Source organism: Tursiops truncatus, chromosome 3, assembly GCF_011762595.2.
Source record: "Tursiops truncatus isolate mTurTru1 chromosome 3, mTurTru1.mat.Y, whole genome shotgun sequence".
Classification (NCBI taxonomy): Eukaryota; Metazoa; Chordata; class Mammalia; order Artiodactyla; family Delphinidae; genus Tursiops; species Tursiops truncatus.
Genome location: NC_047036.1, coordinates 168,373,703 through 168,389,645, shown reverse-complemented (window position 1 = coordinate 168,389,645; position 15,943 = coordinate 168,373,703). Strand labels below are relative to the sequence as shown.

The 15,943-nt window shown below is 57.1% G+C and overlaps 1 protein-coding gene across 2 annotated transcripts; it reads left to right on the top strand.

Annotated features, from left to right (window-relative positions):
- Positions 1–1,581: 1,581 nt before the first annotated feature.
- Positions 1,582–6,274, top strand: NMRK2 (nicotinamide riboside kinase 2). 2 transcript variants are annotated; one of them, XM_033855181.2, is made up of 7 exons: positions 1,586–1,917; positions 3,694–3,784; positions 4,351–4,399; positions 4,484–4,640; positions 4,992–5,063; positions 5,438–5,544; positions 5,817–6,271. In XM_033855181.2, the coding sequence occupies exons 1-7, from the start codon at positions 1,892–1,894 to the stop codon at positions 5,900–5,902; spliced, it is 588 nt and encodes a 195-aa protein (XP_033711072.1). In that variant the 5' UTR covers positions 1,586–1,891; the 3' UTR covers positions 5,903–6,271. The 2 variants fall into 2 exon arrangements, with proteins under 2 accessions (XP_033711074.1, XP_033711072.1); XM_033855183.2 differs by lacking the exon at positions 4,992–5,063 and having other exon boundaries at positions 1,582–1,917; positions 5,817–6,274.
- The last annotated feature ends 9,669 nt before the right edge of the window (positions 6,275–15,943 follow it).

Sequence of the window (15,943 nt, the reverse complement as noted above, 5' to 3'; positions counted from 1 at the left end):
ACACAGGGTCGCCGTATCTCCCCATTCTCACCAACACTCTTTATCGTCCATCTCTTTGACTATGGCTACCCTAGTAGGCGTGAGTGTTCTCTCACTGTGGTTTTGATTTGCATTTCCCTGATAATCAGTGATGCTGAGCATCTTTTCATGTGTTTGTTGGCCATGAGTATATCTTCTTTGGAGAAATGTCGATTCAGATTCTTTGCCCATTTTTAAATTGGGTCGTTTGTCTTTTTGTTGTTGACTTGTAAGAGTTCTTTATATATTCTGGCTAGTAACCCCTTACCATATATCAATATATGACTTGTAAAAATTTTCTCCCACACCCTGCTTTGTCTTTTCACTTCCTTAATAACGTCATTCAATGCACAAGACATTTTTAATTTGATCAAGCCCACTCCCTTTTTTTTATTTTAAAAAAATGTTATTATTTTTCATTAAAAATATTATATTTGGGGCTTCCCTGGTGGCGCAGTGGTTAAGAATCCGCCTGCCAATGCAGGGGACACAGGTTCGATCCCTGGTCCGTGAAGATCCCACACGCCGTGGAGCAACTAAGCCCGTGCGCCACAACTACTGAGCCCTTGTGCCACAACTACTGAAGTCTGCGCGCCTACAGCCCATGCTCTACAACAAGAGAAGCCACCGCAATAAGAAGCACGTGCACTGCAACAAAGAGTAGCCCCCGCTCCGTGCAACTAGAGAAAGCCCGTGTGCAGCAACGAAGACGCAACACAGCCGAACATAAATAAATTAAAAATATATGTATTATGTTTATGTGACCATGTAGTGATCAGTTGTCCTTTTTTTTTTTAGTTGCAGCATGTGAACTCTTAGTTGCAGCATGCGGGATCTAGTTCCCCCACCAGGGATGGAACCCAGGCCCCCTGCATTGGGAATGTGGAGTCTTACCCACTGGACCACGAGGGAAGACACTGGTTGTCATTTTTTAAAGTTAACAAACCTTTAATTTTTCTCAGTTTTAATGTATAACGTGGTAAATATTATCCATGACGATAATCTATTTAAAGAAAAGCTCCCCGGGGCCTCAGTCCTTTTCAAGAGTGGAAAAGGGGTCCTGAAACCAAAAGGTCTCCTCTGGTGGGGAGGCGGGGTGGGGCATGTGGTCCCATCCGGTCAGTAAGGGGGCGGGGATCAGCAGGGCCCTGCCTACCCCACCCCCTAGCTGCTGAGAGGCCTGAAGCCAAACGCAGTGACGCTAGCCCTCACGTGGGCGCCCGCTGAACAGCCACTGGTGTCACGCTGAGATTTCCTGGCGGCCAGGGTCACGAGAACAAAGCTTAAGTTCATCTTGGCATCAACCCCCTTGGAAAAGGAAGTCCCCTGTCGTGTGGTACCTCTGGGACTGGCCCGCTGCTGTCGCTGGAGACGGGGAAGGGGGGGTGAGTTCCTTTTTTCAGCCCCCAGAACCGGCCTTAATGTCAGGGTCAGGCGAGGGTACACACCGGGCTGGATATTTTTAGGGAGGGAGGAGGTGTGGCTGGTTATCTGCCCCGTGGGCAGTCTGGCTAGGAGGGGGCAGGCGGTGAGGAGGGGGGAAGAGGCAGCGGGGTGACTTCCACCCGCACCCCCCTGCCCGGCCGACCCGTGACTAATTTAGGCAAAAGACAGCGTGGAGCTATTTCCATCCAGTGGGAACAGGTGCGGCGTCCCCAGCGCTCCCCCCCCAACACTTCATCGCGCCGCCGGCCGCGCTCCCCATAGGCCGTGGGCTGCCTCCCTGGGGGCGGCCTCCGGGCTGCTCCAGCCTATAAAGGCGCAGGGTTTTCTCAATGAAGCCGGGACGCACTGCGGGGTCGGGCCCAGCCGGGTACCAGGGAGTCGGGAGTTGGCCTGCCAACAGCGGTCCCCGCCGCCCCTCCGCGCGGAGATGAAGTACATTGTGGGCATCGGAGGGTGAGCGTCCAGGGCCCCGGGCGGACCGCCCCGCGGGGGCAAAGGCGCCGAGCTCTCGGGAGAGGCCGGCCGGGTGCTCTCCTGTGCGGGCCGAGGTGGCCTGGGCAGGAGGCCGGGGAATGAATGGAGGGCTGCCTGGCGACTGGTGTCGCAGGGACCCGATGCCCAAGGTCGGAGTGCGGGGAGGGGTCTCTGCCCTCTGTTCGGCACAGGGCCGGGTGCGGGGCCCAATTAAAAAATTCCAAATGTAAGTCACTTCCCCATGCCGCACCCCTGACTAGATTCAGGGGGGGAATAGAAGACTTTATAAAGCCCAGGCCGACCTTCCTTAAGGCGCGCGGGGGGGTGGGGGGCGAAGGGGAGGAAGGTGGGGAAACTCCGACCCCAGGGAGGCACGTGGGCAGGTGCTGCGGGGTCCCCAGAATGGCACTCCCCTGGCTGTGTGGCACCTGCCTTTGCAGCCACTTCTGCTGACCCCAGGCAGGGGCCTTGCCTTCCCGGAGATTTATTACCAGTAACCAGGCCTTTTTAAGATGATGCTCGAGAAGCATTTAGCATAAGCAGGGCTGGCTTGGCGCTCCCACCCGGGAGGTCGCCCTGGGTCCTCCCCCTCTTGGTTTAATGCTCCATCACCCTCTTTAAATTCCTAATAGAGACCAGGGCCCTCCATTTCTGCACATTCTGTAGCCGGCCCTGAGAGCACCGTGTGTCTTTCAGCAGCAAGTCAAATTAACATCAGGCATGTTCTAACCTGCTCCCCTTAATGTATGGGGGTCACCTTTCCCATTGGCCCTTTTAAACGGCTGCAGGTCCCCCCCCTTCCACACCCAGCTTTCCACCCCTGATTCCTAGGAGAGGGACAACCAGGTCAAGGGGACACTCATTCCCAGAAAGGCCTGACAGCCAGCCTTCTCTGTCCTTCAGCGGCCCCAGTCCAGAGTCCTTAGGGTGACCATCCGTCCTGCTCTTCCTGGGACTGAAGGGTCCCCAGGATTTGTGACTTTGAGCACTAAAACCAGAGACATCCCGGGCACACCAGGATGAGGTGGTCACCCGGCTTTGCCCATTACTTTTTTTAATAATCCTTTCCCTTTGTCATAAGGTGATTATCTCTTCCCAGTTTTGCAGTGAACTGCCGGTTTTCCTACCACAAATATCTTTTTCTCCCCCAGTTTGCACTTGCTTTAACAATGTGGCTTTTTTTAAAGCCCTGCTGAGGCTAAGTCACACGTGGGCCTCAGTTTCCTCGAGCTCCGGGCACCACCTCCTGGGTTTGCAGTAACACTGGACGAGTCTGAACACAGAAAACAGTGCTTCCATGACCCCAGCCAAGGCTGTGTTCACTTTTTTGGTTGTTTGTTTTCATACCCTCTGCCCCCTTTCTCTGTTTCGTCAGGCAGGTGAGCACAGGCCTGTGCCTGGCCCCAGCGGGCAGTGGGCAGTAGTGGGCCAGGCAGCCCAGATCGGCTGATTAGAAAACCTCCTCTGACCTAACATGAATAGAAATACCCTCTTAGCTCTACTGTTTTACAGGCCTGTGTTTGTTTTGCTTTGTTTTGTTTTTGGCCACGCAGCTTGGCTTGCGGGATCTTAGTTCCCAACCAGGGATCGAATCACGCCCCCTGCAGTGGAAGCGCAGCGTCCTAACCACTGGACCACCAGGAAAGTCCCTACAGGCCTGTGTTTTAGATTTGAGTCTGATCCTGGGGGCCCCTCAGACCCAGAGAGGTCCAGAGAGGGGACCCAGGCAGCCTCACGTGTATGCTCTCTCCACAGCATGACCAACGGCGGCAAGACCACACTGACCAACAGCCTCCTTAAGTCACTGCCCAACTGCTGTGTGATCCACCAGGATGACTTCTTCAAGGTAGCTGCCCTGGCTGGGGACGGGGGGTGGCAGCCCCGAGAAGGAGACTCAGGGGAGCAGACCCCTCCCGGGGCACCCTGGGCTAACCCGAGTCGGGAGATCGAGGGACCGGCGATCTCGGTTACTGAGCACCTACTGCGTGCCTGGCACGTTCTCACAGCACACCCGTTCCCCATGGGACAGATGGGGAAACTGCAGTTCCCAGAGGGTGCGTGCCACCTGGGTGGTACCCTTTATCCTCTGCAACTCCACTTTCCCATCTGCAAAATGGGCTCTGAGCCCGCCCTTGATGCTTTGTGGAGGGTGAGGGGGTAACTAGATCATAGATGCAAAATCCCCCCGCCCCGGTCCCAACAGTCACAAGGTTGGGGAGGGGTTCTGAATGCCAGCCTGGAGCCCCCCACCCCCGCCTGGGACCTCGAAGCCTATGACTATCAGCTGCAGGGGGCCGAGGCAGGCAGGGGCACCCAGACCCTCACTGGGGGCTCTCCAGGCGCTGTCACCCCAGGGTGGGGTAAGGTGGGAAGGCGGGCACTGAGCCCGCGGCTTGGGCTCCTCTGTTTCAGCCCCAAGACCAAATAGCAGTTGGGGAGGACGGCTTCAAACAGTGGGACGGTAAGGATGGACGGCAGCCCCGCGCCCCCTGCCCTCACTGCCCCATGGCCCCCACCCCACCAACACTCGCTTTCCCGCCCCCAGTGCTGGAGTCCCTGGACATGGAGGCCATGCTGAGCACCGTGCAGGCCTGGATGAGCAGCCCCCAGAAGTTCGCCCGTGCCCACGGGGTCAGTGTCCAGCTGGATGCCTCAGACACCCACATCCTCATCCTGGAAGGCTTCCTTCTCTACAGCTACAAGTGAGCATCTCCAGGTCTGGGCCCCGGACAATCCGGGCCCTCCCAGGTCACCAAGTCTCTATTTTGACAGACAACCTTGCTGGGTGACCCTGGGCAGGCCATCGTACCTCTCTGGGCCCATCCAAATTGGGAGAGAGGGAGGATTCCATCCTCAGGGTGGGGGGCTAATGCGGGCATAGTAGGAGGCTGGCCGATGCTGGTCCCCTCACTCATCCCTAACCGAATCAGCCCAGACAAACCGCCCCCCCCACAACCAGTCCTCATCACCCAGGAATGTCCCTGGAGGCCAAGGCCATGGGGGGTTGTGTACTTTGACCCACGGGCGCTGACCGGGTCCCCTACCCCTGCCAGGCCCCTGGTGGACTTGTATAGCCGACGGTACTTCCTTACCGTCCCGTACGAAGAGTGCAAGTGGAGGAGAAGGTGAGCCTGGGGGCCCTGTCTGCATTCCCAGGTGGGACCAGGAAACTGGGTAATGCCTGCTGGACATGACCACCCTGAAGCTGCAGGCTGACGGGCAGCAGGCACCTGGGTGGTCAGTGCTGGGTTCCAGAGGCCCATAGCCTGCGGCCTGGAGAGCATGGCCCACCCATGCCCTACCCTGGGCATCTCCCAGGCCCACCGGGGAAAATGCTGGAAGGTGGGGCACCCAGGCCCCAGCACGGGGCCCCTGAATCAGTGGGGTCCCTGTTCTCAGTGGTGCCACCCCGACCTAGTTCCCTCACCCCAGGCTCTGCTTGTGGCATCACCCTTGGGCGACATGGGTGTTGCTCATTCTTGCCCATCTCCCTCCCCAGTACTCGACGCTACATGGTCCCCGACCCCCCCGGCCTCTTCGACGGCCACGTGTGGCCTATGTACCAGAAGTATAAGCGGGAGATGGAGGCCAATGGCGTGGAAGTGGGTAAGTCCCTGAGTAAGATGAGGCCAGCTCCTCCCCACTGGGACCATTTGGGAAACCTGAAAGTTCCTCCTCGAGTCTCACCACCAGTCTCTCTCGCTTTGGGCCCCAGAGGCTGGTCTGTTCCCGCAGGCTGACTCTGCAGGCCAGCTTCCTCCTGACCTGCAGTCCTCTAGTCCTCTGTGAGCTGGCCCCCCGCCTCCTGGCAGCAGCCCCAGTGACCCGGGCCACGGTTGGACCCCCAGGGCCGCTGACTGTGGCCTTTCTGATTTCAGTGTACCTGGACGGCATGAAGTCCCGCGAGGAGCTCTTCCACCAAGTCCTGGAAGACATTCAGAACTCGCTTCTGAACCGCTCCTAGGTGTGGCTGGAGAGGAGGGGCCCAGCCCCCAATGCAGGGACCCAGACACAATTCCGGCCACAGTAAGGCCAGGCTGGTGGCATCCCAGCCAGACACTGCGTGACCATTTCCCTTTGGGGAAGTCTGTACATATGAGAGTGGAGGCCCCACTCACAGCCCAGCATCTCAGGGCCCAGGCATTCTGTCCCGAGATGCTTCTGTAACCTCGATGGCGGCTTACGTACTAAACCTGATCCTGTTTTTTAATCATTGGGGTCCAGCCTGTTGTGTTCGAGGTGCTGAGAGGGACCCTCCTGCCCCATCTCCTTGGTGCATTGGTGGCATCGGGGGTGGGGGGCGACACCGAGGGCTCTGGGCAGTTACAGTCTCCACCCGTTGGATCCATGGCAATGTGACCCTGGGTGGCTGCTTGAGGGTCTTTGGGTCTAGCTTCCTCAAAAGGGAGACTTCCTGCCAGCTTTCAGAAAACAGCGCAGCATGGCCCAGAGCAGGGGCTGGGAGGTCAGTCAAGCCTGCGGGTGCCCCTGACTCTTAGCTGAGCCCCGCTGTCACTGCACCCCAGCGCCTCCTCCGTGACTGGAGCTGACACCTACTTCTCATGACCCAGGATGCTCGTAAGGACACACTCCCTGTCCCAGGAACCACATCTCCCTGAGCCTTCCCTAGAATGTTGGTGAGGCAGTTTATCATATACACCCATTTCACACATGGGAAGACTGAGGCTCAGATATGGTCAGTGGCTTGGGAGCTGGTATTTGAACTCAGGTCTCCTCAGACCCTGTTCTTTTTGCCCAAGGGAGGTTGGAAGGCTCCCGTGGAGCCTGAAGACAGGGCGGGGAGGGGGAGGGTGGACGGAGTAGGGGCAGACAGGAGGAGGACAGGGTACCCCTTGACCTGAGGGTGATACCCCAGGGCCAGCCGTGGAACTGTAGCCACCCACCCCACTCAGTCCAGAAGGGCAGGAAAAACCTAAAGTGTAGACAGTTTTGGACAAAGCCATTGAACATTTGGAAATTATGGGGGGGGAAGAAAAAATTACCAATTAGCAATTCCACTCCTAGAGAAGATAACCAAAAGGATTGAAAACAGGTGTTCAAACAAAAACTTGTACATGAATGATTCAAAGTAGCACTATTCACAGTAGCCAAAAGGTGAGAGCAACCTAAAAAGTCCATCAAATGATGGATGGGTAAACAAAACGTGGTCCAGCCACACACGGCCTTAGGAAGAAGGAAAGTCTGACACTCAGTACAACATGGATGAACCTTGAGGACATGATGCTCAGTAAAATAAGCCAGACACAGAAGGACAAATACTGCCTGATTCCACGTATATGAAATGTCCAGAACCGGCAAATCCACAGAGATAGAAAGTAGACTCATGGTTGCCAGGGGCTGGGCTTCGGGGGAAGGCGGGGTGCGGGAGTGACTGATGATAGGGACAAGGTTTCTTTTTGGGGTGATGGAATGTTCTGGAATTAGAGGTGATGGATGGTTGCACAACGTTGTGAATGCACCAACTGTCACTGAATTGTTCACTTAAAATGATTAATTGTATGTTATGGAAATTTCACCTCAATAAAAAGAAAAGGAAGGGATGCAGGGAGGGAGGATCAGGGCACAGGGGCAGTGAGGGTTCCGTGTGCTTTCATGTTTGTCGGTGGCAAGAAGGCTGTGGGGCGAGGAGTGTGGGCGTCCAGAACCCTGCCCCTCACTTGCCACACAGCACTCCCACTGTCCTCTGAGCTTCCTGCAGTGGCATCCATGGAGTGGGGTCTCCGTGTGCCCCAAGGCTCCCTGCCCTTCACCACAGAACGGGCTGGGCAGCAGGTCGGCGCTACACGTCCTGTCCTGCCCTGGACTCGGGGTCCCAGGCTCCTGGGAAACTGCTCACTTCCTGTGCCCCAGCTGCAGGGAGCCTCCTACTCAGCTGCTGTCCCTTCTAAACACAGCCTTCCTGCCAACAGAAATCACCTAGCGGTGCAATCACCACTGCCCTTTGCCCCTGTGGCCTCACAATACAGCACAGAGCAAAACACAAAGGAGAGAGTGGTAAGCAGATGGACAGATGGACGGCAGCAGAGCCGGGAGGCCCCGCTGGGCCTGGGGCTCATCCCTGGCACTAGCTTCAGCTAAGGCCTCATGCAGCCCCTTCCCCACCAACCTGAAGACCCAGTGCAGATCACTAGTAGGGTGACCAACTGTCCCTATTTTCCAAATACTTTCCCTTTACTTTTTTTTTTTTTTTTAAATACGTTGCCTGCCTTGCGGTATCTTAGCTCCCCGACCAGGAATTTGAACCTGCGCCCTTGGCAGGGAAAGCACGGAGTCCTAACCACTGGACTGCCAGGGAATTCCCATCCCTTTACTTTAGCATGGAAAGTCCTGTTTCCCCAGAAATCCCTCAGAACCAACCAACCGAGATGGTTGGGCACCGTATCTGCTAGTCTGCTGGGGGCTGCAGAACAGAGGTGAAAGGGCCCACAGGCCGAGAGTCAGGAGGGGCTGGGTTCCCATCCCTCCCAGGCCATTGACAAGCTGTGTACCTTATGGCTCAGAACACCATGTCCTGGTATGTTTTGAGCAGGATTTGAATCTGTTAAGACTCTCCTTGCTTCAAACAAACAAAACCAAAAAGCAAACGACACTATTATGGGCTGAATTGTGTACACTTAAATTCGTATGTTGAAGCCCCTGACCCTTAGGACCTCAGAGTATGACTGCATTTGGAGGTCACTAAGTTAAAGTGGGGTCATGAGGGTGGGCCTTAATCCCGTATGACTGGTGTCCATATAAGAAGTTGGGACACACCGAGGGAAGACCATGTGAGGACACAGGGAGAAGATGCCCACCTGTAAGCCGGGGGGGAAAAGAGGCCTCGGGAGGACGAACCTTGCAAATCCAGAGAGACAGAAAGCAGACTCGTGGTTGCCAGGGGCTGGGGAGGGGTGGGGGGTGGCTCCTAGTGGGGATAAAACATTCTCAAGTTTTTTTTTTCTTTTTTCGGCCATGCCACGCGGCTTGTGGGATCTTAGTTCCCGGACCAGGGGTTGAACCTGCCCCCTCGGCAGTGACAGTGCAGAGACCTAACCGCTGGACCGCCAGGGAATTCCCAAAATATTCTCAAGCTTATCGTAGTTGATGGTTGTACAACCCTGTGAATACACCCCAAAAACTGAAGTTTACACATTAAATGGATAAATTGAACGGTATGTTAATTCTATGTCAATAAAGCTGTTTTTTAAAGTCCTCTGGGCCGGGAATTCCGTGGTAGTCCAGAAGGACTCAATGCTTTCTCTGCCGAGGGCCTGGGTTCAATCCCTGGTTGGGGAACTAAGATCCCACAAGCCTCGAAGCCCCCCCCCCCAAAAAAATCACCCAATGTGACTTTTATTTTATTCGGTGGCATTTCCAACACTTGTGACTTTAATAAAAAATGTACAAAAAAAATGTACAAATGACCATATACTCGCTAACAGCACGTAACTGTCACGCTAATAAATTAGTGCCTGCTTTAACGGGACACTAAACATTATTCACTCAACAAATGTTTATTGGGTGTGTAGTACTTGGGGCAGCAAAGTATGGCCCATGGGCTAAATCCAGCCCACTGCATGTTTTGGTATAGCCCTCGAGCTAAGAATGGCTTCACATTTTTAAATGGTCATGGGAAAAAATAACAAGAAGAATTAAATTTCGTGACAGATGCAAGTTACATGGAATTCAAATTTCAGCATCTATAAATAAAGTTGTCTTGGCTGGCAGCCACACCTACTTGAGTACATGTCAGCTGTGGCTGCTTTCAAGCTACACGGCTGAGCTGGGGGGCTGGCGTAGAGACCCTCATGTCTGCACGGCTGAAATCACTCATTTCCTGCAGCGTCTGCTGATGGCTGCAGTGTATGCAAGGTCTGGGGTGGAGGGTGGCGGGAAGAGCCCACTGTGTGTCCTGGAGGGCAGGTGGGAGCTGGTGCAGGGCGTGGAGGGAGCCTCGGACAGCCTGCCAAGGCCTGCCCTTTGTCACAGTCACGGAGCACAGTGAGGCTGATCCTCTGGTCACCAGGCCCGAAATAGTCCAGGATGGGATAGGGACACGGGAGAGGCGGCTCCGGGGCAGCCAGAGCCCTGCCTGGCCACCAGACACCTCGGTCACTATAAGAACAGTAGCGGGATGGGGGACCACCGCATCCTGATTGCACAGCACTTTCCCAGTTTCAGCACTGAAAGTTCCCCAACCTGGGAAAGGCCGGGCCCAGGCAAACTGAGACAGTTTGTCACCCTGATCGGGGCTGACCACCTTGAGTGGTCGGATTATTCTATGACCCACCTCTCTAGGGCTCAGAGAGGAAAGGGACCTGCCCAAGGTCACTCAGCGGAGCTGAGATCTGAACACGTCTGTCAAATGCTGACCCAGGACCGTCTCCAGCCAAGGAGGTGTGCCAGGCGGCTCACCCTCGCCCCATCCGCCTTCAGTACCCGTATCCCGGGAAGATTCTCTCACTCCTCTCACAGCCACCTGATGCGCCCAGTGAATCCGGCCCCACCTGCCCCTGGCTGGGCAGCTCTGGGCACAGTGTGGACTCCAGCTGGGCTAACCTGTGCGTTTCCTGCAGCCCCTGCGCTCCCCAGACAGAACCCCAAGACTAACCTGATGTGCCCCTGTCACATCCACCAAGCACCCCCTAGGTCAGTGCCTGGCGGTCTTCCCAGGCCCCAGGACGGGACACCCTAAGACCGGGCAGCCTAGAGCGTGAGTGGGCGGCCCCAGAACCCGGCCGCCTCAGTCCCTTCCTAGAGAGAGATCCCGGGGCAGGTAACGTGCCACCTGTGCCTCAGTGTCCTCCCCTGGGCTTCGGATGCCCGTTGCTGCTGGGTTTTTGTGGCAGGTGTTGCCACTCACTGGGACAAGGAGCTCAAGGCCCGCCCCCCAGCCCCAGGCCGGCCCCCAACCCCGGTGAGGGCACTCACACCTGCTGGACCCCTGTCCGGTGTTCGGGATGGGGGCTGGGAATTGTCTCCCATGCTCCTGTGACCAGTACAACCTACTCCTTTTCCGCAGATGAGGAAACTGAGGCTTCCGGAGGTGGAGTCCCTTAGCTGCAGGCCACAAAGGAAGGAGACAGGGTTCCAGGCCAGGCTGGTGCGCCTGGGACGCAGCTGTGCCCACTGTCCTGCCTGGGCTGGCGGCAGGACCAGTCACCGCCAGGCTCCCCTGCGACCCCAGGCCCAGAGGAGGCCCCCCAGCTCCCGATGCCCCCAGCGCCTCCCTCCGAGGTCCCTTCTGAGGCCATTCGTTCTCCTCCCACCCTCGTGACAGGGCTGGGGCCGCAGACTCCCCCATAACTACTATGGTATTTATTAGTTTTCTTTATGAGTCTCGCTCATTTTATTGATTTTAACTAAATTCATTGGAAGAGGAAACTTCATGGCCTTGCTGTGGATGGGAAACCTTGAATTTCCTGAAAGCACGTCGCTACAAACACTAAGAATGCCTGCCCCCCATCCCTCCCCTAAAATCATCCCGGGGAGGCCCAGGGATAAGCACTCCACCTTCCCGGAACGCTGAAGGCTAAGAACAACCTCAGGTCAGTGCTTCTCACCTGGGGGCGACTCTGCCCCCCGCCCAGGGGACACTGGGCAACGTCTGGGGACATCTGTGGTTGTCACACTGGGGGACTCCTGGCATCAAGGGGGTGGGGGCCAGGGATGCTGCTCCACACCCCGCAGCGCCCAGGACAGGCCCACAGCCAAGAACAATCCAGCCCGAATGTCAGCGGTGCCGAGGGGAGACACCCTGGACTAAGGGCAGAGAATTGGCTCAAACCCCCATCCCTCTGGGACTCCCCTGGTGGCGCAGTGGTTAAGAATCTTGCAGGGGACACGGGTTCGAGCCCTGGTCCGGGAAGATCCCACATGCTGCAGAGCAACTAAGCCCGTGAGCCACAACTATTGAGCCCTCGTGCCACAACTACTGAGGCCTGCGTGCTTAGAGCCCGTGCTCTGCCACAAGAGAAGTCACCGCAAAGAGAAGCCCGCGCACCACAACGAAGAGGAGCCTCCGCTCACCGCAACTAGAGAAAGCCCACGTGAAGCAATGAAGACCTAAGGCAGACAAAAACAAATTAAAAAACAAATTAAAAAAAAAAACGCCCCCTGGAGGCGCCCCGAGTGGGACTCGATGTGCAGAGAAGGCTGAGAGCCCAGGATTGGACAGACCCTGACACACACCCAGGTGACACACACACACTCACGTGCCAGTCATCCTGTGGCTGACACCTTGCTGGGCCAAGTCATTCCCCAGCCCCGGGAAGTGGGCCTGGCCTGCCCACACCAGAGAGCTCACTCCGTGGGGGAGTAGGTGTGGCCTCGGGACTGCTGGGGGCCCAGGCAGGTAGGCGGGACCCCACGGGCCTCTCGCTGGAACCTGGCTCCTCTGAGGCCACCCCAATTCGGAAGCCTTGCCAGGGAGACCCTACCCCACCCCAGCTCACCGCATACAGACAGGCCACCTTCCATGCGAAGCGTCCTCACATGGGCCCCTGGACAGTCCCCCCACCAGAGATCGGCCCTGGGGCCCTTCCCCAAATGTCCTAACAGCCATCGGGGGAGAAAGATGGAGGGAGAGGCTCCAGGCGGTGGGGCAAGGCTGCAGAGCCGGCTCCCGGGGCCCTTCTTTCCTCATTCTATTTCAGGACCCCCCCAACCCCAAGCACTTGCCACTCACGTCAAGTAGCACTCAGGGGCCATCTTAATCAGCAGTTACTCTGCCTGCCCTACCCACGTCCCAACAGGGCCAGGGCGGTCACCTCCAAAGGCTGCCTCCACCTCAGGTGCCGTCTGCCAGGCCCCCGAGGGGGCATCGTTGGGGCAGACTAGGGGGCCAGCCGGTGCCTGGGGGAGGAGCAGGCTGACCGGCACAGACAGGGGCAGCCATATGCCCTCCGCTGCCACTCAGGAGCCCCCCCCCCAAGTCCTCCCAGCACATTCTGGAGGGAGCCTGGGGCACCCAAGAAATGTCCTCATCACCTCCCCGTTCCCTTTAAGTTTCTCTTCAACAAGCCCGGGAGGGGAGGGGGCGCAGAGGCAACTTTCAATCATGCAAACAGGGCTCACTTCCGCAGGGGTCTGGAAGTCCTCCCATACAGGGACCCTCAAAAATGCAAAACCCCGAGGGGTGGGGTGGGGGACACCGGGGGAGTCGGGGTGGCAGGGGGAGGAAGCCACGCACTCCCCGAGGGGAGCCGGCACCACGGCCATCACTGCAAGACACACATGCATCCTGGGGTCACCTGGCCAGGGCAGGGGTCCCCGGCTCTCTCCCCTCCAGGACAAGGAGAATCAGGGAGGAGAAGTCCCAGCCCCCTCCTCCTCCTCCCCGCCCCTCACTGCCCTCCTCCCACCTGGGCCGGTTAAGTGCCCCCTAGGCTGTGTTTCAGACGTCCTTTGCATGGGGTATGTCTTTCACCACTGTTCTGTGTCTCACTTTTCAGGCCACAGAGTGGGGCCAGACAGAGGGACAAGGGGATGGTTTCGGTACTTACTTTTCTTTTTCTCTCTGTACAACAGGGGGGCTAAAGGTCTCGGGGGCTGAAGGAGCCTCTCAGGGCTGGTGGGTCTGGCTTTATAGACCACCCCGTGCCCTGGCAGCCCCGCTGGTTATTAATAGCGGCCACCGCCTCTTGCCCAAATATGGTCAGGAGCACAGCAGCTGTGGGTGTGCAGCCCCTGGGCAGGACAGGTGGCGCGAGGACAGCCCTCTGCCCTACGAGAGGCGGGCAGCGCTGCAGGGGACCGAGCATGGCCTGGTGACTCCTGCGCCCGAGCCCCCGAATCTAACAAGACACGCTTAGTGAGGGGGCGCCCAGAGTGTGCTAGACCCTGACACACCCTTGCCTCCAACCCTCGCTGCCACCTTAGAAACCACTGTCCCCAAGGACAAAGCTGGCACACACACAGAGGTGCCGTGTCTGCCAAGAGCCAGGAGCCCAACTGGGCTGCACCGAACCCAGGCCTGTCTGACTCATTTTGCAAACGGCGCGTGACTAATGTGAGCTGTGGTGAAGGCCTTGATTGAGGGTGAATCTCACATGCTAGGGAAACACGGAGGGTCCCCCACAGCTGCCACCGATGAGGTCGGAGAGCCCAAGGCCCTCCTTCTCGAGGGACCGAGGGACCGGCTGGGCTCCTGCTGTCACTGCCCTGCCAGCCCGCAGAATGATTCAAGCAAGTCAGCGACATCCTCCCACAGAACGGGAGGCCACCTCATCCTCTTGTCACTAAAGGCTGCCTGCACACTCTGCTCCTGACTGCGCCCCAAGTGCCCTGTAGGGCCTGCGGCGTCCTTCTCCCCAGGGCTGTCGGTCCTTGTGCCTAATAAAGAGCCGTCTACTCATCTGTCCGTGTCAGACGTCCTGCATCCAGCCACCCCTTTCCCCGCAGTGGGACTCCCGCCCTCTCTAACTGGTGACAAGGAGGCAGTTGAAACACAAGTCACTGGGAATCCTCGGGTGGACCAGTGGTTAGGACTCGGCACTTTCACTGCTGTGGCCCGGGTTCGATCCCTGGTCGAGGAACTAAGATCTCGCATGCCATGCAGTGCGGCCAAAAAAAAAAAAAAATACAAGTCACTGACCCAAGAGCCTCTGGCTCAGCAGCCCAACCATGACCAGCAGGTCTGTCCCTGCCCAGCCCGGGAGGGCATTTTGCCACAGCCCCAGGCTGCCTCACCAGTGATGCACCCCGGCCTGAGGGAGGGGATGTAAGCAGATATGGTACGGGTCCAAGAAACAGAATCAGACGCGGCTTTCTTGACATCAGAGAAGCCATTTTTTGGCCTAAGCCATTTTGGGATCTAAGCCTGGCCACAGTGTTTGTCCTTGAACAGATCTTAATAACTAGTGAGCTTAAGGAAACAAAAGAATGCAGGGATGAAAGACTGTTATCAGACAAGAAAAGGAACAACAGCGAAGATAATAAATCAGTTGTAAAGACTCGCCAGAGGCACTTTCTTGAGCTGTTCTGCCAAATTTATTTATTTACTGCCTGCCGCAGCATGCGGGGATCTCAGTTCCCCGACCTGGGATAGAACCCGTGCCCCCTGCATTGACAGCATGAAGTCTTAAGCACTGGACCGCCAGGGAAGTCCCTGTTTTGCCAAATTTAAGCCCCCTCAAGAGCTCAGCCACCAGATCAAGCTGGAACCTAAGCGATAATGATGTTGACCTTCTCTGACCCTTGTGATTTCAATCTAATAAAGCTTGGACTCTGCCGACCGCCCAAAATCTGAGCCCTCCCAGACCCTCTCCCCTCCCCAGTGGCGGGGGTGTAGGGCTGAGTGTGTCTAGAGGCACGATCGTGACCCCTGTGCCCGCTGCTGTCTCTCTCTGCAGCTGGTGTCACAATGTCCACTTGGAGAACTTGACCTACCCGGGGACACGAGCTCTGCTGGTCTGAGGTCTCATTCCTCTGACCTGATCAGCTTCCACAGTGCTCTCCAGGTTCCCGGTTACTCCTCATAGCGTCTCGGGGGGGCGGGGGGGACAGGCGGGGGAGCACCACCACTGTGCGGCAGGCAGGGAGGGGTATCACCGCATTTTCGGGGCGGAGCCGGCGGTGATAGCTCAGCCTCCCTCACTCGCCATCCTCTGCGCAAGCTTTGCTCTGAGATAAACACGGGCTTTCAACACCTTCCTTGCAACGAGCTTCATGCACATGGCAGCCAAACCCTAAGCGAACCTCGGGGCAGGTCCAGCCTGACTCTCGCCAGCTGCAGGGACAGGGTTCACGGCTCCCCCCGCATTCGTCTCAAGAAGCAGGCAAGAAGACATTTCCACTTTGCATAAGAGCAAAACCAGATGCAGGGGGGACTTCCCTGGTGGTGCAGTGGATAGGACTCCGTCCTCCCAATCCAGGGGGCCCGGGTTCAACCCTGGTCAGGGAACTAGATCCCACATGCGTGCTGCAACTAAGAGTTCGCATGCCACAACTAAGGAGCCCGTGTGCTGCAACTGAGCCCACGTGCTGCAACTAAGACCTGGTGCAA

Excerpts from the sequence above, each read along its gene's own strand:
- NMRK2 (XM_033855181.2), top strand. The coding sequence starts at position 1,892 with ATGAAGTACATTGTGGGCATCGGAGG. Across the intron at positions 1,918-3,693 it reads TACATTGTGGGCATCGGAGG|CATGACCAACGGCGGCAAGA; the intron begins GTGAGCGTCCAG and ends CTCTCTCCACAG. Across the intron at positions 4,400-4,483 it reads CGGCTTCAAACAGTGGGACG|TGCTGGAGTCCCTGGACATG; the intron begins GTAAGGATGGAC and ends TCCCGCCCCCAG.